The sequence below is a fragment of the Eubalaena glacialis genome, chromosome 4 (assembly GCF_028564815.1).
Source record: "Eubalaena glacialis isolate mEubGla1 chromosome 4, mEubGla1.1.hap2.+ XY, whole genome shotgun sequence".
In the NCBI taxonomy this organism is placed as follows: Eukaryota; Metazoa; Chordata; class Mammalia; order Artiodactyla; family Balaenidae; genus Eubalaena; species Eubalaena glacialis.
The window spans coordinates 76,501,179-76,523,830 of NC_083719.1; the positions used below are offsets into that span (position 1 = coordinate 76,501,179).

At 37.3% G+C, this 22,652-nt stretch overlaps 2 protein-coding genes across 2 annotated transcripts in view; one reads left to right on the forward strand and one right to left on the reverse strand.

Annotated features, from left to right (window-relative positions):
* KIAA0825 (KIAA0825 ortholog) overlaps positions 1 to 11,783 on the reverse strand; it is a 404,470-nt gene extending 392,687 nt beyond the window's left edge. Inside the window, exon 1 of the mRNA XM_061189447.1 lies at positions 11,725 to 11,783. The gene's annotated coding sequence lies outside the window, so the exon portion shown is untranslated. The remainder of the gene's footprint in view (positions 1 to 11,724) is intronic.
* Positions 11,784 to 11,891: 108 nt separating this feature from the next.
* The window catches only part of SLF1 (SMC5-SMC6 complex localization factor 1), a 60,017-nt gene continuing 49,256 nt past the window's right edge, over positions 11,892 to 22,652 (forward strand). Inside the window, exons 1-4 of the mRNA XM_061187998.1 lie at positions 11,892 to 11,993; positions 20,285 to 20,398; positions 20,567 to 20,642; positions 21,998 to 22,238. Of these exons, the coding sequence (XP_061043981.1) occupies positions 20,285 to 20,398; positions 20,567 to 20,642; positions 21,998 to 22,238 (431 nt within the window). The 5' untranslated portion in view covers positions 11,892 to 11,993. The remainder of the gene's footprint in view (positions 11,994 to 20,284; positions 20,399 to 20,566; positions 20,643 to 21,997; positions 22,239 to 22,652) is intronic.

Consider the following 22,652-nt stretch of genomic DNA (forward strand, 5'->3'; position numbering starts at 1 on the left):
AAGAAGAAGTAAAGCTGTCACTGTTTGCAGATGACATGATACTACACATAGAGAATCCTAAAGAAGCTACCAGAAAACTACTAGAGCTAATCAATGAATTTGGTAAAGTAGCAGGATACAAAATTAATGCACAGAAATCTCTTGCATTCCTATACACTAATGATGAAAAATCTGAAAGTGAAATTAAGAAAAGTCTCCCATTTACCACTGCAACAAAAAGAATAAAATACCTAGGAATAAACCTACCTAAGGAGACAAAAGACCTGTATGCAGAAAATTACAAGACACTGATAAAAGAAATTAAAGATGATACAAACAGATGGAGAGATATACCATGTTCTTGGATTGGAAGAATCAACACTGTGAAAATGACTGTACTACCCAAAGCAATCTATAGATTCAATGCAATCCCTATCAAACTACCAAGGGCATTTTTCACAGAACTAGAACAAAAAATTCCACAATTTGTATGGGAACACAAAAGACCCCAAATAGCCAAAGCAGTCTTGAGGGAAAGAAAGGGAGCTGGAGGAATCAGTCTCCCTGACTTCAGAGTATACTACAAAGCTACAGTAATCAAGACAGTATGGTACTGGCACAAAAACAGAAATACAGATCAATGGAACAGGATAGAAAGCCCAGAAATAAACCCACACACATATGGTCACCTTATCTTTGATAAAGGAGGCAAGAATATACAATGGAGAAAAGACAGCCTCTTCAATAAGTGGTGCTGGGAAAACTGGACAGCTACATGTAAAAGAATGAAATTAGGACACTCCCTAACACCAAACACAAAAATAAACTCAAAATGGATTAAAGACCTAAATGTAAGGCCAGACGCTATCAAACTCTTAGAGGAAAACCTAGGCAGAACACTCTATGACATAAATCACAGCAAGATCCTTTTTGACCCACCTCCTAGAGAAATGGAAATAAAAACAAAAATAAACAAATGGGACCTAATGAAACTTAAAAGCTTTTGCACAGCAAAGGAAACCATAAACAAGACCAAAAGACAACCCTCAGAATGGGAGAAAATATTTGCAAATGAAGCAACTGACAAAGGATAAAAAAATCTCCAAAATTTACAAGCAGCTCATGCAGCTCAATATCAAAAAAAATTAAAACCCAATCCAGAAATGGGCAGAAGACCTAAATAGACATTTCTGCAAAGAAGATATGCAGATTGCCAACAAACACATGAAAGAATGCTCAACATCATTAATCATTAGAGAAATGCAAATCAAAACTACAATAAGATATCATCTCACACCAGTCAGAATGGCCATCATCAAAAAATCTACAAATAATAAATGCTGGAGAGGGTGTGCAGAAAAGGGAACCACCCTCTTGCCCTGTTAGTGGGAATGTAAATTGATACAGCCACTATGGAGAACAGTATGGAGGTTCCTTTAAAAACTAAAAATAGAACTACCATATGACCCAGCAATCCCACTACTGGGCATATACCCTGAGAAAACCATAATTCAAAAAGAGTCATGTACCACAATGTTCATTGCAGTTCTATTTACAATAGCCAGGACATGGAAGCAACCTAAGTGTCCATGGACAGATGAATGGATAAAGAAGATGTGGCACATATATACAATGGAATATTACTCAGCCATAAAAAGAAACGAAGTTGAGTTATTTGTAGTGAGGTGGATGGACCCGAAGTCTGTCATACAGAGTGATGTAAGTCAGAAAGATAAAAACAAATACCACATGCTAACACATATATATGGAATCTAAAAAAAACAACAAAAAAAATGGTCATGAAGAACCTAGGGGCAAGACAGGAATAAAGACGCAGACCTACTAGAGAATGGAATTGAGGACATGGGGAGGGGGAAGGGTAAGCTGGGACAAAGTCAGAGAGTGGCATGGATATATATACACTACCAAATGTAAAATTGATAGCTAGTGGGATGCAGCCTCATAGCACAGGGAGATCAGCTCGGTGCTTTGTGACCACCTAGAGGGGTGGGATAGGGAGGGTGGGAGGGAGGGAAACGCAAGAGGGAAGAGATATGGAGATTGTATATGTATAACTGATTCACTTTGTTATAAAGCAGAAACGAACACACCATTGTAAAGCAATTATACTCCAATAAAGATGTTTAAAAAAGAAAACAAGAAAGTGAAAGATAGACCAAGGGACTTTAAAGGAAAAATACAAAAGTTCATTGATATGATTTCGGATTCCACATTGCAGTTAAACTTAAGAAACTACCACTTGTTAAGTTTTGGTATAAGAGCAAAGAAAAATATTCACAATTATCTCAGAAGGCCATTAAATACTCCTTTTTTTTTTTAAATTTATTTTTTATTTATTTATTTTTGGCTGTGTTGGGTCCTCATTGCTGTGCGTGGGCTTTCTCTAGTTGTGGTGAGCGGGGGCTACTCTTTGTTGAGGTCCGTGGGCTTCTCATTGCGGTGGCTTCTCTTGTTGTGGAGCATGGGCTCTATGTGTGCGGGCTTCAGTAGTTGTGGCACACAGGCTCAGTAGTTGTGGCACACAGGCTTAGCTACTCTGCGGCATGTGGGATCTTCCCATACCAGGGCTCGAACCCGTGTCCCCTGCACTGGCAGGCAGATTCTTAACCACTGCGCCACCAGGGAAGCCCTAAATACTCCTTTCTTTTCCAACTATATGTCTGTATTAGGTTAGATTTTGTTCATTTACTTCAACCAAAACAACAAATCACAAGAAATGAATGCAGAAGCAGATCTGAGAATTCAGTACTATTCTATTAAGCCAGATATTGAAGAGATTCCCACACTTCCACTACAATTTTTGTTTTGAAAAATAGTTATTTTTAATGCTATTTATGTTAACATGTAATGGCTTTATTATTGAATTAATCATTTCTTAAAATACTCAATATTAATTTATAATATAATAAATATTAATAGATATAATTACATACATAGAAACTCTTCGAGGTCATCAGTAATTTTTCTTTTTATTATTTATTTATTTATTTATTTGGCTGCACCAGGTCTTAGTTGTGGCACTCGGGATCTTCGTTGCGGCACGTAGGCTCTTTAGTTGCGGCATGCGGGGTGTAGTTCCCTGACCAGGGATCGAACCTGGTCCCCCTGTATTGGGAGTGCAGAGTCCTAACCACTGTACTACCAGGGAAGTCCCACCCAGGTCATCAGTAATTTTTAAGAGTGTAAATGACTACTGAAACCAAAAGTTTCAGAACTGCTGAGTCAGATAAATGAGAAAGCCACAGAAAGATCATGACCAGGTAAAGTTAATCAAAAGAATGAGCACGGAGAGCCTCAATGATAAAAGGGTACATAAGGCAACAGAGAAACAGAGCCTAGAAGGAGTACTCTATTTACGAACAGCCCCACTCCCGAACTCTTTCCCAGTCAAACCTCTAAATAGCAGAGGACTGAACTCACCACAGAGAAGCTAAATTGCCCATAGGGCACTTTCGAGGGCAGATATTATAGAGGTGGAAAAATTTTCCCTTCTTCCCTTTAGATTCTTTGGCTGGTCTAATAATTAAATTGAAGACAGAGTAACAACAGAAAAACAAATTTAATTTTGTACGTTGTACAGGAACTCTATAAAAATGAGACCCAAGGGCAAGTCGGGCAGTTGAAGTTTATATGCCATCCTGAGCTAAGGAATGGGATAGGGGCCTGGAGCTTCAAAGGGGAGGAGGGTAATTCATAGGATGATAAGGAGAGCATTTGCCTTGCCATACAGGTAAGTCATTTAGATAAAAGTGATCTCTGGTAGTAGCTCCCTTCCTGGAATAGGCTCCCTATGTAAATACTTCTAGGTAGTTAAGGGAGAGGTAAAAGTTTTTCTTGAGTCTGTTCATTCTTAATTACCTTCAGCTCAAAACAATCCACATGCCACAATGGCAGATTTTGGGTCAGCCTATTCTGCTCCCCTTCAGTATGAATATTTGCTAGAGAAGTAAAGAATGATATATTTTTGTTACAATCATAAAGGAATAAATTATCACATGATTATACACAAAACTTACATTTTGAAAATGAAAGTATTTGGTGAGCTAAACTCTAAAAAGCAAGGAAAATGGATAAACAATGTCATGACAATGAAGTACAGAAAAATATTCACTGGTATTAGTAAAAATTAAGATTTTACCAGTATAATGCCCCTCAGAAAGAACTCCCATCACTCCTCAGTTTAAATTAGGTAAACTCCAGATTTAAACTGTTAAATTAGCTGTTTCGCATAAGGAAAATAAACAGTAAATTCCGGTGATGTGGTACGGCTGCTGACGGCTAAAAAATAACTGCAGCTATACATCCTTCCTGACACTCAATGGCCACAGTCAGGGAAAAGCTCTTCTCAATAAATCTTAGCAAAGAAATAATGAAAGTGACAGAAAAGGACTATCATATTAACCCACTGGAAAACAGAGTAATTATGTGCCCTAAGTACTGTAAACAAGAAGCCTTTTCCTGGAAGCATGATACAAAGAACCCTAAATTTCGATTCTTAAGACCTAGCTTCTGGTTCAAGTCACATGTTTCCTGAGTTATCTGGGCAAATTAAATCACCTCTTTAGTCCTCATTTCCTCCTGTAAGATAAAGAAGTTAGTCTAAATCCCTTGCTTTAAAATTTAAATCCTTTGATTCACAGTAACAAACACATTTAATACCCAAATCCTAAAGCCATACATAACTGAAACAAAAGTGCGGACTAGTATTCACCAATTGATGGGTCATGACCTGCCATTTGCAGAGTATTGAACTGATTGATGGCTACAATTCCTCATTAAAAACAACAAAAGAGGGAGGGGGTAGATGGGTAGAGACAGACAAAAATATAATACCTTGATCTGTTTGACCATAGAGATATCTTTGGTAATATAGGGGAGTAAAAATTTTCCTTTACCTTTCTGGGTTGTTTTGGCAGATCTATTAATTAAATTAACATAAAGCAGATTAGCAGAAGAAACAAATTTAACTACATACATATGGGAGCTCCATAAGACTGAGACCCAAGGGCGAGGTGGGCAGTTGAGGTTTATATGCCATCCTGAGCCAAGGAATGGGATAAGGGCCTGGAACTTCAAAGGAGAGGAGGGTAATTCATAGGACACTAAGAAGAGCAGAAGTTTGGTACTTAGTTATTTGCCCTGCCATACATATAAGTCATTCAGGTAAAAGTTCTCTCTGGTAATAGCTCCCTTCCTGGTACAGGCCTGGTATTTAAATTTTTAGGTAGTTAAGGGAGAGGTAAAAGTTTCTCTTGAGTCTGCTGGATCTTGATTGCCTTTGGCTCAAAACACTCCACATGCCAAAGTGGCATATTTTGGGGTCATATATTTTGCTTCCCTTTAGTAAGAAAGGAAATGAACATTCAAGTTTAGGTTAATATTCACACTATGGATATTAACATTACTCACTGTTTAAGATTGTTACATTTATTGGCTATCTGAATTTAGAAATTTAGACAGTTTGTGTTTAATCACCTAATGTCAAAAAATCAGTTGCTTAGGTAATGTTTACATTTTTCAACTGTAATTTGGAAGATCTTTTGATTCCTCAACTGTTCTCTGGCTAACAAAGCTGTATTGTAAAATATAAGAAGTTGTTAGTCTAAGAACAAGTGCCTCAAATGTTAATGTCAGTGTTTGGCAGCAGGGACTGTACTTTTCTTAGGGGAGGTGGGGATAGGCAGTAAAATTCAAGAGTTGAAATTTAAACACACTTGTAAATTACAGCATGTGACAACTGTTAATTATTTTTGCAAATAACCAACATATACTGGGTACTGTGGTGATACGGGATTCCTCTAACAGCTGACTTTGGCTCTCGGATTCCCCATGACCCAGCTGAAGCTTTCTTCGAGAGGTTTGAGATTCTTCTCACCCTCCTCTTCTTCCTTCCCTCCCACTCTCCTGCACAGGTTGTCAGACCTCCACCGAGGCCTGAAGGTACTTCCCTCCTACTCTAGCTCCCTCTCCTTTATCCTTCACAGGGAGTATCACCAATAAATCTCTTGCACATCTATTCCCTTCCTTGCATGTGCTTCTCTGGGAATTTGAGCAAACAAAGTACATGTCTAGTCATCATATTAGACTCTAGGCATCATTATTTCATTTAGTCTTCACAAAAGCCCTGTGAAGACATTATTACTGTTCCCATTTTATAAATAAGGAAACAGAGTAGAAAAGTAATTTTCTCAGCATGACGCAACTACTGACAGAGCTGGGATTTGAACTCAAGTCTGTTTAATTTCATGTTTGGAGCTGCAGACCTTATTTTTAAACAATTAAATTTTATTAAATAACAACAAAAACTAGAGAGATCCCTAATAAAATTTTTCTGATACCTCTGTGTGCTTTCATACATTATCACATTTAATCCTAATAAATCCATGAAGTTAATATTATCATTTTACAGATGAAATTGGGGCTCAAAGAATTTAAGTAACCTCCTCAAGATCATATTATATAAGTTCATGAGTTTGAGCTCACTCAGGTCATCTCTGAATTCAGCTGTTTAACATTATATTGATTTGCCTAATTAATCAAATGACAATTGTGTCCCTTTTTACTTTTTAGTTTTAGATAATTTGTCCTGAGAACTTTATTCAGCAAAGAATCCCCCAAGTGATTTAAACAGCTATATATGTTCATTCTCTCTCTCTTTATGGAGGTGTGTGTGTGTGTGTGTGTATGATACATTATAGATAAAATACTAGCAATTTAGGGTATTTCTTGAGCTGCCGCCTGTTTGTATTTTAACCAAAATTTACAGGGAAATAGCTGGAGCACTGTTTCAAAAACCTGCCTCCAATAACAAATCAGCAGTTGAGGCTGGAAGGCAGTATTCTCTGCCCACTTTCTGAGACTTTTCAATATAATTTAAGGTAATTATGCTGATTTTTGCTTTTGCTTCCTGACTCAACTGCAGCCTTTGAGTTCACATTTCAAAAACTTCCCTTCACCAGAGTCACCTGATGAGGTGAGTCAGCAGTCTGCAGACTCATCACTTCTAATGACCAAACCCTGGTGTTTTACCAGCCTTTAAAATGACACAGCCTAGCAGTAGTGGGCAGAGCCGGATGTTGAGCAGCCGGGCAGCAACTCAGCAGCATTCAAGCCCTGGAAGGGAGATGGTTGGTTTGCTTGTTTGCTTTGTTTTTCTGTAGAGAAGGCATTGTGGGAGGACATGGAGCAGAAGGGAGTGATCTCAGGGGACCCAGGCACAGGCAGGTCAGGAAATCTAGGCAGATCCAGATATGACCACACCCTGGGTGGGACTGGGGTAAGGGGGTGGTCCTGGCACCACTCCTGAGAGAGGAAAGCCCCGGGTCCCCTAGCCCCAGTCTACCCTGTGACTTCAGATGGGGAAACTGAGGCTCAAAGATGGGTAGGTGGTTGCCCAGCGTCACAGACATCAGGAAGGGGCAGGAGCCAGGGAAGATACAGGAAGGAGGGGTGGGAAGACCTCATAGCCCTAGACAGCACCTGCACCCTACTCCCAGAAGCCCGCTGCTATCACAGCTGGGCGCCAGTGCCCAGTAGCCACCCCGTTGGAGCAGTGCACTTGTAGACAGGACCGTGTGCCTGTGGACCTGTCCCCATGTGAGTCCTCTTAAGGTGGAGGCCCAGAAACTGGGCCACGTGACCCCTCAGAGCCCCCTCCTACCTCTGGGCCAGCCTGAGGGGCAAGTCGCAGCTCACTGTTCACTAGGATGGAGAGGGGTACTCCCAAGCCAGGAGGGGACTTCCCTGGGGTTGGGGTTCAGTGAGTAGGTGCTTGGCTGGGTCTGGAGTGGGATTAGGTGCAATTTTTCATTTTTCTTTTTGTAATAAATGGGTATTATTTCTGTAATAAATGGGTATTATTTCCATAACAAAGTAATCAAATGCCTACCCCATCCTCCACCCGATCCTGGTTATACAGAAAAATCATGGCTCGTTGTGGAAGGCCTAACATCTTTAAGATGACCAGTTACCCATAGCTTGCCCTGAACTCAGCGTTTTTACCTTTTATCATTAGCCTTCACCCATCCCACATATCTAATATGTATTCACTAATCTTTTCCGATACCTTTGCATCCTCCAATGGAACATTCTTCCCTCTTCCCCCCCTACCAAAATCCTCACCATCCTTTAAGGCCCAAACTTAGCATTACCTTCTTTATAAAATCTTGCCTCATCTGTCCTATTGGAAGCAAAATTTCTTTTCTCTGTGTTCCCATCGTTTTGTTGTTCAATGATTCTACGTCAATTGTCGGTCATACAATAACTATTTGTGTATATAACTTGATCTTTCTTAGTAGATTATAAGTGAAGATTCTTTATCTTTGGCTAACCTATAAAATATTTTTACATTCACCAATCTTCTTTTATCCTCAAAAGATGGGAGACGGCGGTGGGGGGGGGAAGAGTCAATATTTATTTAATGCCAACTATGTGTCAGTCAGGGTGTTTGAAGCTATCTCACTTAACCCTCACAGCACTCTTCTGTATCCATTTTACATATGAAAACATAAGCTCACAAAGAATCAGAGACTTATCAGGGTCAAAAACTGGCAAAAACATGGCTAAGATTTTTTAACTCTGGTCTTATTCTTTGCATTACAAAAACATAATTGTACATCTCCCAATGTGGAAGACACCGATAAATACATGCAAAGCTCCACTCATAAAGATTTTCTAGCACATTAGAACTGCTTCATTCAGATAATACTTGGGACCCAACTAAAGTCAGAGGATTTTTGAGCCAGAAGGGACTTTATAGATCATTTAATCCAACCCTTATGTTACAGATAAGAAATATGATCCTCGGAGAAATAAATTTCCCTGTGTATATACCCAGTCGTTAGATGAGCGAGGATTAAAATCCAGTTGGAGGCAGTAGAGCAAAGTGGTTAACACTATGGCCTTTGGAGTCAGCATTGGTTCAAATCACAGCTCTGGTACTTAGTGACTGCGTGTAGCCTCGGAAACTTTACAAAGCTTATCTTTTGTCTTATCATCCCTAAAAGAAGGATGATAATACTTACCCCATAGTGCTGTGAGGATTAAACGTAACACTGCACAGCAGAGAGTAAGCAATAACAAATATTAGGTATTCTCTTATCTCCTGTCTCACTGCCTGCTCTTCTTTGCAGGATACCACATTGCCTTTTATGGATGAGTTGTGGAGTGGACAATACATTTCAGGGTCAAAGTGAGTAAAGATAAAGAAGTGTGCATTTATGTAGTAAGTCCCTTTTAAAAAAAAAAACATGTACAAATACTTCTCTGGATAAATAACACTTTTAAAAGGAATTGTTCATTCAATAAATATCTATTGAGCCCCTACCACATGCCAGGCACAGTGCTAGATGCTGAGTATGAGATCAACAAAACAGATATAATCTCAACCTTCATACGCACTGAAGTTTGAAAACAAAAATATCACTGAGATCTACCTGTGGGACATGCAAACCAAATATCTTGCACAGAAGTCAATACAATGTAATGGATATTAGTATTTGAAATGAGCTGTACATATATACTTGTGCCTTTTTGTAAAACAAGATATTCTTTAGAATTAAGTTCTATGCCATTTCTAGTACTGGTCATTTCAACTAGATTTTAGTAAATTCCTTGATAATTAAGCTATTTCTATTTCTTTACATAAAATAGAATATTGCAAGGGGTAAGTTTAGTTAAGCACACTCTCCTGAAATATGTTAATCACCATCTGTCTGAGGGTTACAAGAGTGGAATAGAACAGTTTTGCTAACAGCCAGTACATAGTAATTCCTTACAGGGCAACACAAAGTTCAATTTTATGAATCTGTACTCATTCACTCATTTTCTCTTTTTCTACATACACACAAATAGAAGCTGCCTAAAGAGATAGCTGATACTCTGGTTTTGGAGTCACTAATATACTGATGGTCTCCAGATTGCTTGTATTTGTTTGAGTTAGGATGATAAAACTGGCTAAGGATCAATACAGAAAAGAATTTGGATTATTCATACGTCAAAATTACCTTATGGTGATTCCTTAAATCCCTAACACATTCCTTAATCCTTAACACATTAAGGAATTAATTCCTTAACAAATTCCTTAAATCTCTTTATACTCAAGTTTTGCTATCCATTTGACTTTGGAATGTGATATACTATCCAATTTTACCTGAGAGTGAAAAGAATGATTTTGTTATTTATGAAAGTACAGAGCACAGTAAAAAGAGCCCAAGTTTGGAGTCAGGTAGACTGGGTTCAAATCTCAATTACCATTTAATTGTGTAATTTGTAAGAACATCTCTGAGTCTCGGTATAAAATGTTTGCAGAATAGGGATAATACGATTTTTCTTGTATAACTATAGTAAGTTTAAATAAGATAATAAATAGCTGGCAGACAGTAGCTATTTGTGGTTAGTATTAGTGGGTTGGCTATATTAATTTAAAAAGAGATCACAAGTCAAGAGCATTGATTTAAAAACAAAACAAAATACTGCTTATCTAAAAACTAGTTGCTGTATAGAAACATAACCTCCCTTAAATTATCAATATTTATAATCCTTGCAACTGGGGAAATAAGGAAAAACTACAAGATTTAATAAGAATGGCAAAATTGGGACCAAATGAGATTATAAAAGTTTGAATTGTTAATCAACAAAGAGATTAGTGTGTTTGTTACTCTCAAAAGGTAACAAGGCATTTGCTTGATGCATTAAGGTCCTTGAATTGAATACTGCATTTTTCTTTGTGGTAGAGTTATCCCTAGAACTCTTTGTGGAACTGGCTGTTTTGAAAGGGAAAAAAAAAAATCAAGCAGCTGCCTCTTATGGAACAGGTGATTATTTAAATATAAGGTGGTGGGTGAAAACTTACCTGAAAAACTGCATTACTCAAGAAAGAGAATTCACCAAAAAGAGGTTCTCTACATCACATTTTTAAAATCTTCAACGGAATGAGCATCTTCCCTCACGTTACCTCCTCATCGTAAGCAATTTCTCTTTAAAGCTATTCTAACTCAGACCTCCATCTAAAATTCTCCTGAATCTTTCATTATCGAGGAAGCCTGGAACAGTGCAGAGGCACTCCTTTCTGAAAGCACATCTGTTCCTGACCACTCCTTTCCAAAAGGTAAAATGTGTATCTAAAACCCATGCGTGAAATTTTAAGCTTGCTCTCCTATCTCATTAGCTCATAGCAGCCAGGAAAACAAAGACCATTCTCACCCAATTCAAACGGCGGCGGTATCGTTGAGTTCTAAATCAGGAACGACCCCCTCATCCCACTTCCAAAATATAAAAGGTGTGCACTCCAGCCGACTGCCTGTCTCCCAGGCATTGCACCCCAGGATAATGGAAACCGTGCTCAGGAAAAGGATGGTAAAGCAGCTCTCGAAAATCGAGGGTGACCAAACCCTGCCAATGGGAGAGTGTGGACACTCCTTGATCATTGGTAGAGAGACTGTACTAAACCGAGTCGCGGTAGAGGTGTCTTCGGCCTTGCGCAGGGGCACTTGGGGACCCGGGGTAGAGTTCCAAGTTGGAGATAGATACTGCGAGTGGAGAAGACCGTAAGTCGGAATCTCAAGGCCTTGTCCAGCAGCACACAGGGTCAAGCGCCACGGGGCTGGATGGGGACTCCTGGTTCAACCCTTTCCCGCTAATTTCTCGGTCCGGATAAGATGCTGCACCGAGCCTCGGGCGGACGGAAATACCAGGCCCAGGAGGCAACCCAGAAAAATCACTCACCAGTCTCCCACCTTCGGCGCAGAAGTAGCAGGAGCCTAGCCCGCCAGCCAGAAGGAAGCCCTGAACCCGCTCAGACGACCCTGACGACGGCTGGAAAGCGTCACTGACAACCACCCGGAAATGGCACAATAACTTCCGGGGCCGCGGAGCGCGCGGCGGGAAATTATTTCCCAGAGCCCGGATTAGTGAAGCAGCAAGTGCTGCGGCAGTCTTCCTGCGTGTCACCGCCGTCGCACGAAGGAAGCAGCCCAGAAACTCCGACCGGGAAGGTAAAGGGCCTCAGCTCGGAAGAGACAGTGTACCCTGACTGTGTCCTCCGTGCCCCCGAAATTTCTGCAGCTCCCGGCTATGAGGCTGGGAAAGGGCCGGGTTGAGCGGTGGCGGTGCTTGCCTCTGACGCTTTCCGCAGCCGCCGTTGGTTCGCGCTCGCCCGACCCGCCGCGCTCGGCGCCCGCGTCGATGGGCTGCAGCCGCAGACCACGCCGCGCTCCGCTCGTGCCGCGGCGGGGACGGCCCCGAGCGCCTCTGCAGTGCAGGGCTGAGCCGCTTCCCTCTCCTCCTGTTTGCGCAGCTCCGCAGCTCTGTCTCCTGCCAGGAAGGCGCTAGGCCACTCGCGTCTCTCGTTTCCATAGAACCGACTGGGACGCCTCTCCGTGAGTCCCAGATTCTTGGCTGCTTTCCATAACTTAGCGTCAGTGCAGGTGGTGGGGATCCCCCAGGCCCACCTTCCTGTGAAGAGGAAAATGCTATCATTCTTTTCTCCCTAGTAGAATTCTAAACATATCCGAATGGTAATGAACATCTCTGCAGCTACTGTAGGCCTTGAAACACGCACACACACACACACGTTTCCCTAAAGGGAGCGGGAGTGGGGAGGGGTGCTCTGTTCCTGGGGATTATGATATCAGCTGTTGGGAGGCAGGGAACAAGGCAAAGTGGTTATCCTGAGATTTCTTCCACTCCTAAAGCCTCTGATTAAATATTGACAAAAACGTGATCTGCTTTGAGTACTCCGTATCAGGATTTGACCCAGAACTTGGACGGAGCTTGATTTTGGAAGCGTCAAGCTATTTTTGACTGAATATCCTGTACCAAAAAAAAAAATTTCCGTTGAGGTATTAGGAATGAACATTTAAACCGAATTTCCAGTGTACGTGTGACAGACTCTGCGCCTTGTAAACTTTTGGGTTTGTGTTATTACCTTATGCCTCATTTCCTAGAAGTGCCTATTGATGTGCAAGATGTTCCCATTTTAGGCAAGTTTGACTAACCAGTATTGGTGTTTAGGTGGATTTTTATAAGGGAGTTAATTTGATTATTTCTAAGTTAACTCAGAGTGTTAAGTTAAATGGACTAGGATGTTTAAATACTTGAATGTATAAATTTTTATTGTGAAGACAGTTAAGCTTCAGTAATGCATATGTGCTCCTATTAGATCTGTTTTCTAAATACAGATTTTCTTTTGCCTTATTGACTTATGTTCGATTATATGATTTAATATTTTCTTGCTTCCCTAAAGCAGAAAGCATAAATCATGTTAAACAGTCTTTGAAAAAGTGGTCAAAGGTGGGTTTTTTCATAAAATTTAAAACGCTTAAGATTTCATAATAGGAATCCACAATTTACACTAATGTCCAAAAACATTGTTTTTAAGAAAACCAATAGTATAACTATTATCTAGACAGTATTTCCCTCTAAGATAATCTTTTCACTGTTTAAGCAAAACATTTAAAAAATAAAATCAATAATTCCATATAGGCTCTGAAAAAACAAAGTGAAACACCCTCTTTCTCAAAAATAATAACTAAAATATTACATAGTACATTTTATTTCACCTGTTTCCTATTAGCATATTTAAGGAGAGTCAATTAAAAGTAATATTCTATTTCTTACTTTCTAAAGACATCTTATTGCTTAAAAGTAAAATATCCCTGAAACTTTTAAATTCACATAGTTCTTACTTTCTTGATATCAGAATTACTTTGAAATAAAAAACTGTTTTGTTATTATTGATGGAGAAGAGGAAAAGCCCATATGAATTAGTCTGAGTCATTAATACCAAATCCACTTTGAGAGGAAAATAATAAACTTTTTCATAAGAAAAAACGGCCCTCTTTAGATTGTTCCTAGAAATGCTTTGAAATTTTAGACATTCATATTTTTCTGAAATTAATTTGTAATTATGCTTAAATATTTTCAGTGATATTGCTATCTAAATGTCACTCCACCCTCAGTAGATTCCTTTTCATGTGGTGTATGTTTCTCTTTTATTATTTGAAAGTAGATTGCTTTGTAAAATTAAAATTTGGTTAAAAATATTCAACTAAATTCTGAAATTAAAGTCAAAGTGTATTGTAGAAAGGACATACAGTTTTTGCAGAAACAGACTTAGATTTTGAATCTTGGTTTCACCATTTACTAACTTTGTACCCTTGAGCTAGTTTCTTAATCTCTCAGATTCCCCATTGTTCTCATCTGTATAAGAACGGCAAATAGCACTTACATTTTCAAGAAGGAAATGAGCATATACGAAGTATATAGGCCACAAAATCCTGCTTGGTCAACCTTAGACCTTATGCTGCTACTAAGTAGTACAAAGTTCCTAGGATACTAAAGCAGGTTTGACTTTCATCCCCCATGGCTAACCAACATGTTCTGTCCTTCCTTTTTTTTATCCCTGAACATCTCTCTCATTCATCTTGCTTCTCTTAAGGCCCCTTTATCCCTAAAACTAGCATCTCCAGTGCAGCCTGTGCCTTGTACAGTACCAGATAGATTGGACCTCTCCCTAAGTCCTCTTAGCCTTTCATTTCTTCCCCACCACACTCATTTTGGTGCTACTTCTCCACTTTCTCCCTCTACTGCTAAATCAGTCATCAAAGAGACTAATTATGACTGCTGCTTTCCCAAATAATGCCATAGAAGTAAGAAATCCCTGAAGTCTCACCATTGGTGACCTTAGTCAAATAATTTATATATATATACGCACAAAAACACATGCATACACATGTCTGATCTTTGAAGGATGGGACAGGAAACAGATACTATGTCTTCTAAAAAAAAAGTCCAAAGCCCAGCTGAATTATATTAAGCCAAAGGCCTAATTTGGCTCCTAGGCCAAGAGGGTGAGAATTCCTAAACTCCACTTGATGTTATAGCGTTCAGAGCCAAACAGGATTTTACTCACAGGGTATGAGTGGGGTGATTTGTGTGTTCCTTTTGTAGTATTGGTTAAACAGAGAGCCAACACTTTAACTGACTTTTATCAGTTTTAGCATTATTTACTTCCCAGTTAAATGCTGTAGATAAGAGAAATCATGAAAATCTTTTAAACTCTTAAATTCAAAGCAGCAATATTGATTGAATTTAAGGATTGGTATGTCCTTTCCAGAAGCGGGAAGTTTTAATGATTTTCCTTAGTAGGTTTAAAATCAAAGTAGAAGTAGGTTTAAAATCAGAATAGTTCACTAGAATAACAAACATTAAGAAACCACTAGTTTTCAACCTGTTGCCTTAAAACCATGAGATACTCGGTAGTGTGGAAAAAGACCATGATGTGATTTTACATAAAAATTAAGATATAGAACTATATAATCTAAATTTTGTTTTTTAATATTTTTTCACACACAAGCATAAAACCTTCAAGACAGACCCCTCCCCCATTCCCAAATGTTGACAATGGTATTACAGAGTAAAGGAATTAGCGATTTTAATCTTTCTATATACTTTGTAGTATTTTTCAAATTTTCTATCATGTGTTAATTAAAATTAAAGCACAAATTGGTAAAAGTTATTCTGGGGGAAATTTTTAGTTCTTAAATGCAAATATATAAATAAAACTTTTTTTAATAAATCCCTTATTTATCTTAGTTAGCAGCATACAATTTATAAGATGCATTATATTCTCAAAGTTCTATAATAACCTGTGTCTGGTCATAAAAGAAATTATAATGCAAAGTAGGAAAGGTTTATCCTTATTTTTCTGTCCCAGACCTCTATAAGCATCTCGCACCTCTTTTTTGCAGCACCTTTTCCCTTTCACCCAACTGTTACACCCTGCTCTTTCATCCTCTTTTCCATACCAGACCTTTCTATTCATATCTCTATTACTGCCTCTATTTCTCTGAGTTCTCTTAACATATTTTAGCTATGTGTTATATTCCTGAAAGGTGTTCTAGCTACGTATCATATTGTAAAGAATTCATAGACCTAAAAGCTAGTATATAATAAAATGTTCTTAATTATGATGATGACTGCTATAGGTTTATTTGCATTTCTAACTGGCACCAACTGCAGAGGAATCTCAGGCATCAGGGATAGGCCCATGTGGGAGATATTTTGGGAAAGTCCACACCACAGAGACAGTTGCTTGTTCTACATAAATGCCAGCTCTGTTCACAATCATTATCTTCTTAGTTGTGTGTATTTTATGATTCAAGGTAAGTAGATTGTTTTTTAATTTACTACAGAATTTTAAAAAATTACTATGAGCATTTCCTTGTAACTAAGAATCTCGTGTATTTTTTAACTTTTTGACAGTAAAGATAAAATATCTGTTAAAAATAAATGCTTTTTTTTTGTTTGTTTTCTTTTCCAATTGTGTTAGCATAGTATCTTCTGTGTGAATACTTCAAGGATCACCCCCTATATTTTCTAGAAAAATATCTAATTTCTAGAAATACTACTCATACAATTATATTGCAGTTTATTTACTTTATTTCTTGAGCTGCAAGACTTCTAGCAGTTAGCTTTTCATCTTCCATATCCCAGAACCTATTACCAGCACAAAACTTGACTTTGAGTTGTCTGAGTCATGGATAGGTATTGCACCAATTTTGTATAGTACTTTCTTTGGGTTCACTGGCATATCAGGCTATTGTTTCTTGTTTTCTTACTCCTGCAGGGTCATAGGAAGAGCCATTAAACCACTAATTTTATAAGTATAAATAAATCTATCCTTATATCTATATATGTCTATGTCTATTCTGGTATATAGACATAGAACTATTTTCCCATGTAACTGTATGAATTAGATCTGTGGTTATTAGTTTGTCATATGATGTGGTATTAAAAAGCATTGATAAATGTATTGTAAATTCTGTTACTTCAAGTAGATCATTTTATTATAGGACTCTATTAGATTAGGTTAATGGAATTTGTTCTTTAAAAAAACTGTGCTAGTTATTGTGTGCCATCACTGGGATTCACGATTCTGTGGAAGTTTAGCTAATAGCCCAGTTTTTCTGATAAACTTGTTAATGTTCTGTATTCTAATTTGTTTTTTAACACTCATATTTTCACACTGTTTGAATCAGGAAGACCAGCTTTTACACCTGTGTTTCTTACTGACCTTTCCTCTTTGCTTGTTTAATATCAGTTTCATTTTAATTGTTTTCCAGAGGAAAGAAGTTGCTTTTAAAAAGGCTTTCCTGATTTCTACCATTAAGCACCATTGGTCCTGTTTTCATTTTACTGAGGACTCTTGCTTTGACAAAAAATGCTGTTAAATATGTAAAGCGGCTGTAATTACTCCATCATAAAGACAGTATGATTTAAGATGAAAACTTTGCATTATACACGACTCAAATAAGTCCAAGTCATTTAGTAATTTATACATCAAACCAAAATATGTTAAAATGGTACCTTGTTAATAATAAACATTCAGATTGTGAAATAGCTGTTACTAACTTGATCTAAATGAGGAACATAGTATGATAGATTTTTTTTTTCCTTATAGTTCTGTATAACATATTTAGTTCTCAGGAAGCAGAAAAATAAAATTTAAGACAATTTTTAAATAAGACTTTTTGGGTGGTAGCATTATGGTGATTTTTTCGTTGCTTTCTGTATATTCCTATTACTTAACAGTAGTTTCTGTATGTCGGCATTTTAAAATAGCCAGATGGGCAAGATTTTAGGTTTTTAAGGCTACTCAAACTTCCCTTCTTTGGCAGCATTTCTTGAAATACCTACTAAATTGTTTTTCAAACTCCTAAATACATAAATAAAATACAAGTATAATAGTAGGCAAAATATATACAGTTAAAACACTTGTATTCCTCTGCTAAAAATCGCTTTCAAGAACTATAAAAACAATTAGATTGCCTTTTCCATTAGAATATCAAGGTGGTATTCACAGATATGTTGAATTTCACTAGTCTAGTGTTTCTGAAAGGACCTGTTACTTTCTAAAGGAAATTTGCTTAAAGTCTTTGTCATTCCCTAGAATTAGTGATAGCAGTGTTTCTCCCTAGTTTTGGTTATATGCCTTATAATTCCCATGTGGCTTTATTGTATGTGTGTTAATATGTGTTCTGCATCAGACTAAATCATTATTATTTCTAGTAACAGAGGACATTTTTGTAAATTTTTTATTTATTACTAGTTTATATTGATGGATATTATCACTCAAGAGCTATGTTATTTAGCCCGTGTAAGTGGTTTAAAAATTTGGATGATTAATACAGTAGAGTTCCTTATGCAAGAAGCTACTTACATTTTAATTACTGATGATAGTATTACATGTTTGATTATTTCATAAGACACCAAGCCCTACTATGTACACCTTATAATTTTGTACTGGCCAAACTTACAGAAATTGTTTCATCAAAGAGCCTTATCTTTTTTTTTTTTAATTTTATTTTTTGCTGCGTCGGGTCTTCGTTGCTGCGCGCAGGCTTTCTCTAGTTGCGGCGAGCAGGGGCTACTCTTCATCGCGGTGCACGGGCTTCTCATTGCGGTGGCTTCTCTTGTTGCGGAGCACAGGCTCTAAGCGCGCAGACTCAGTAGTTGTGGCGCGCGGGCTTAGTTGCTCTGCAGCATGTGGGATCTTCCCAGACCAGGGATCGAACCTGAGTTCCCTGTGTTGGCAGGTGGATTCTTAACCACTGTGCCACCAGGGAAGTCCCAAAGAGCCTTATCCCTAAAGACACTTTCTTTATGGTCTGTATCTTGAATTTTGGGATTTTCAGGGGTGAATATATAATATCCCTTTCCCTCCTTTGGAGCCAACAGAGAAATATAAAAGTCAGATAAGTTGAGGTCAAAAAATCACCCTTTTTACTGAATAAAAATTGGTTTAGAGGAGGTGGATTTGATGTGCAACTCCAGTGTGTTTCTTATTACATAACTTCTGAATTGATTTACCCACCCAGGCAGTGCAGTACTATTACTGACAGCTCCTTATGCCATGTCCACGTGCATTAATATGAACCATCTTTGCAAATATGCAGATGTGTCTGGCAAAGCATATTCAGTTAGTTCTCTCAAGTAGCTTCTCCTCCTAAAGCAAGGAGTGATGCAGGGTAGAGAGAGAAACCAGGAGTGCTATTACCCTAGCAGAAGTTTCACTCTTAACCCTGAGTAATGCTTTAAATTGTTTATAGTGAGACTTTCTTTCAACTTCTACTCTAAAATGAATCTCAACCTTTAAATAAATACATATATGTATATAGTTTATAGATATTTAATATAAATATATATATAACATATATATATATGCAGTCTTTGAAAATAGAGTTCCTATAAAAAACATTTTTAATTTCACCAGTTGTCTATTACAAGTCCTGGTAATAGTTTTTGTTATAACATTTGAAGTTTACTTTTAATTGTTTTGAAAGAAGCCAACTGCTGTTGCTCAGCCTGTGACATTAAGTGAATACTAATCCAGAGCTAATGGTGACACTTGTTAGAGAAATGAAAAAATTACCCTATTTCTCTCCTCACTGCTTTCCTCATCTTTAATGAGAAACTAGATTTTCTCCAAGATGATCTAGGTCTAAAGTTCTAACCTCATGTAAACAAAAACAAAAAAAGCTGTATTCTAATTAGAAATGCTGTGAATTTTCCTTTTCTTGGCCAATAAATGTACCACCTCAAATACAAAGTGCTTTGTGAACTCCACTGAAATATAGATTAATGTCCCTATCAAAATATATTTGAAACCCACGTGATTTTTTCAGTCTACTTTGTAGGTGATGAAATTAACATATATATAGCACAGTTAAGAAATGTAGATTGGGAATAATTTAGTATATACCTACTATACTAAATTATTTGTTGTAAGTGCTGTGGTACCATAAGTTTATCAAGTTGTCCATTGATTTATAAATATTCTTCAGTATCTGTCCACAGACACTTTAAAAGTTAGTATGAGATCTGAGGGTGTCATTGTCCACAAGTGTCCTTGTTTCCAAAGCTCTTAGCAAAAATAGTACTTTTAAAATGAAGCTAATATTATGCTAAAATTTTATAAGTATCTGTCTTTTTCTGAAGAGTTACATTCATCATTGTGTTTTAGTGGCAAGTAATGTAGTAATGCAGGCTTTCAGTGTTCAGACCAGAAAACAAATCTCCCTTTATATACAGCCACATTTTGAGAAGATCACTTTTAAAACTAATTTCTATTGCACATAGGCAGTTTGAACATTGGTATTTACAATTAAGCCTTATATGTTAAGTAGTTTTAGTTTTTATTTTTAGCATTCATAGTTAAGAAATAATGTCAACCCTGTGAATACTATCTTTAACATATGTTGTCTTCTTTATGTGTATATGTTAGATGGAAGATGGTGCCCCAAAGCATATTATCCAGATGACAGGATTTAAGATGGAAGAAAAGGAAGCTCTAGGCAAATTGCTTTTAAAACTAGATTGCACTTTTATCAAGAGTGAGGTGAGTACAGTAACTTAAAAAGTTCAAGATATAGTTGAAGAATAACTACAATTAAAATGTTGGCCTAAGAATGATAAAATGTACCCTTGATATTGTAAGAATAGAAAAAGTATCTTAAAAAGGAAATCTTCCATAGTAACATTTTTTCATGTGGATTTTTCCTTCCAGAAATACAAAAATTGTACACATCTAATAGCTGAACGCCTGTGTAAGAGTGAGAAGTTTTTAGCAGCTTGTGCAGCAGGTAAGTTAACTACCTTCCTCTCACCTTTGAAAAAAAAATCTTCATGGTGAAGAAAAAGTACCTTAATCTCTGGGAAGATAGTGTGTTTATTGTATCAAACATAAATGTGGTTCTTTCTGATATTTTTCTGAAAATACTTGTTTATTTATTTGGTTGCACCCAGTCTTAGTTGTGGCTCCAAGGCTCCTTTAGTTGCAGCTCCAGGGCTCCTTAGTTGTGGCATGTGAACTCTTAGTTGCAGCACACACGTGGGATCTATTTCCCTGACCAGGGATCGAACCCGGGCCCCCTGCATTGGGAGTGTGGAGTCTTACCCACTGCGCCCCCAGGGAAGTCCCTGAAAATATTTGTTTCGTATAATATTTTTGCTTTGTTTTTCTGAATAGAACTTTGTAACACTTGAAAAACGTATTAAAGAGGCAGAAATATTTACTTCACCTAATAAGTGCTTCATGTAAGAAAAAATATTTTAATAAAAAGGTTTGGCACAAAATGCCCCCCCCCCCAAAAAAAGCTTTTGTTGAAGCCTCAGCGATTTGCAGTCAAGTTTCTTTTCTTTCATCTATCATTGGAAGAGTTACTGTTTTTGTTCTTCTGCTCCTGTTTCCCCTGCCATCCATGCTATGAAGCAATCATTCTATTTTATTTTTCTAAGATTTTAAATTCCATAAACCTAAATTAGGGCTTAGTGTCTTCTCCCTTTGTTACCATTGATGTTTCTCTTATAGTTTTCTCTCCTGTGATTGATTTGGCATATCATTAGTCCACTTTTTTTTCTTTTTTTATTTTGCAGTATTTAACTCAGGTGAATTTACCATTTTTTAGAATAACTTACCAGAAAAACATTTGGATTCATTATTACCTCCACAAATGAAAACATACATTTTCCCTGCTGTTTAAAAAGATCATTGATGCCCAGATCAGAATGTTATTACATATCCTAGAAAATTCTCTAACTCAGTTAATTTGTTTTATATAGTGTAACAATGCTGTAAACATTATTGGAAAAGTTTTTGGTATAGAAGGAAGAATATAAACCTCACTCAAAATGGTGAATAATAATAGTAGTCATAATTTAAGTAATACCACATTTTATTAATCCTGTGGTTTATATTTTTACTTAGTAACAGAATTAAAATTATTTATTATGGGAAAGATTACATACAATGTTCAGTGATGTTGTAGGCCTTTCACTATCAAAAAATTTAGGAAAACAAACATGGTTCAAAGATAACATTGGCAGTGTAGAAAAAGGTGTTGAAAAAGGCCAAATTTTATTTGATATTTGGTCTTTATTGTTTATCATTTATCAGAACCAAAATTCTTTTGTGACTGACAGTTCATTTGCTTTCTAGGAAAGTGGGTACTAACTAAGGACTACATAATTCATAGTGCCAGAAGTGGCAGATGGCTTGATGAAACAACTTACGAATGGGGATATAAAATTGAAAAAGACTCCCATTATTCACCTCAAATGCAGTCTGCACCTAAAAGATGGCGTGAAGAACTGAAACGCACTGGTGCTCCAGGAGCCTTCCATAGATGGAAAGTTGTCCTCCTTGTTAGAGCTGATAAACGAAGTGATTCTCTTGTAAGGTGAGATTTCATAGAAGCTAAAGCAGTGAATGTGAAAACAATTTTGGTTTGCTTAAATACCTTTTTGTATTTCTTTGCAATTATTCATTTATTCCAAATGAGCCAAGATGATTTACTCTTTGATCTCCTAGTTAAGCCATTCTGCACTTTTAAGCGTATGTGTCTAATGGAACAAAATCTATTTTATAAGTATTGCATTATTCTCAGGGTCTCTGTTTCACTTTCCATGTTATTCCTTTGCAAACTCAAGTAAAATCTTTATTTTAAATTGGAAGATATTTGTTTTCAGTCTTGAAGCACTTACAGTTTTTTGTAAGTGAAGTATTACGTTAAACAAAGGCTTTTTTCTAGGTTTATGTAGTGCAGTCTTCATGATTCATACTGTTTCCATCATAATTTCATTTCTTTTTATAT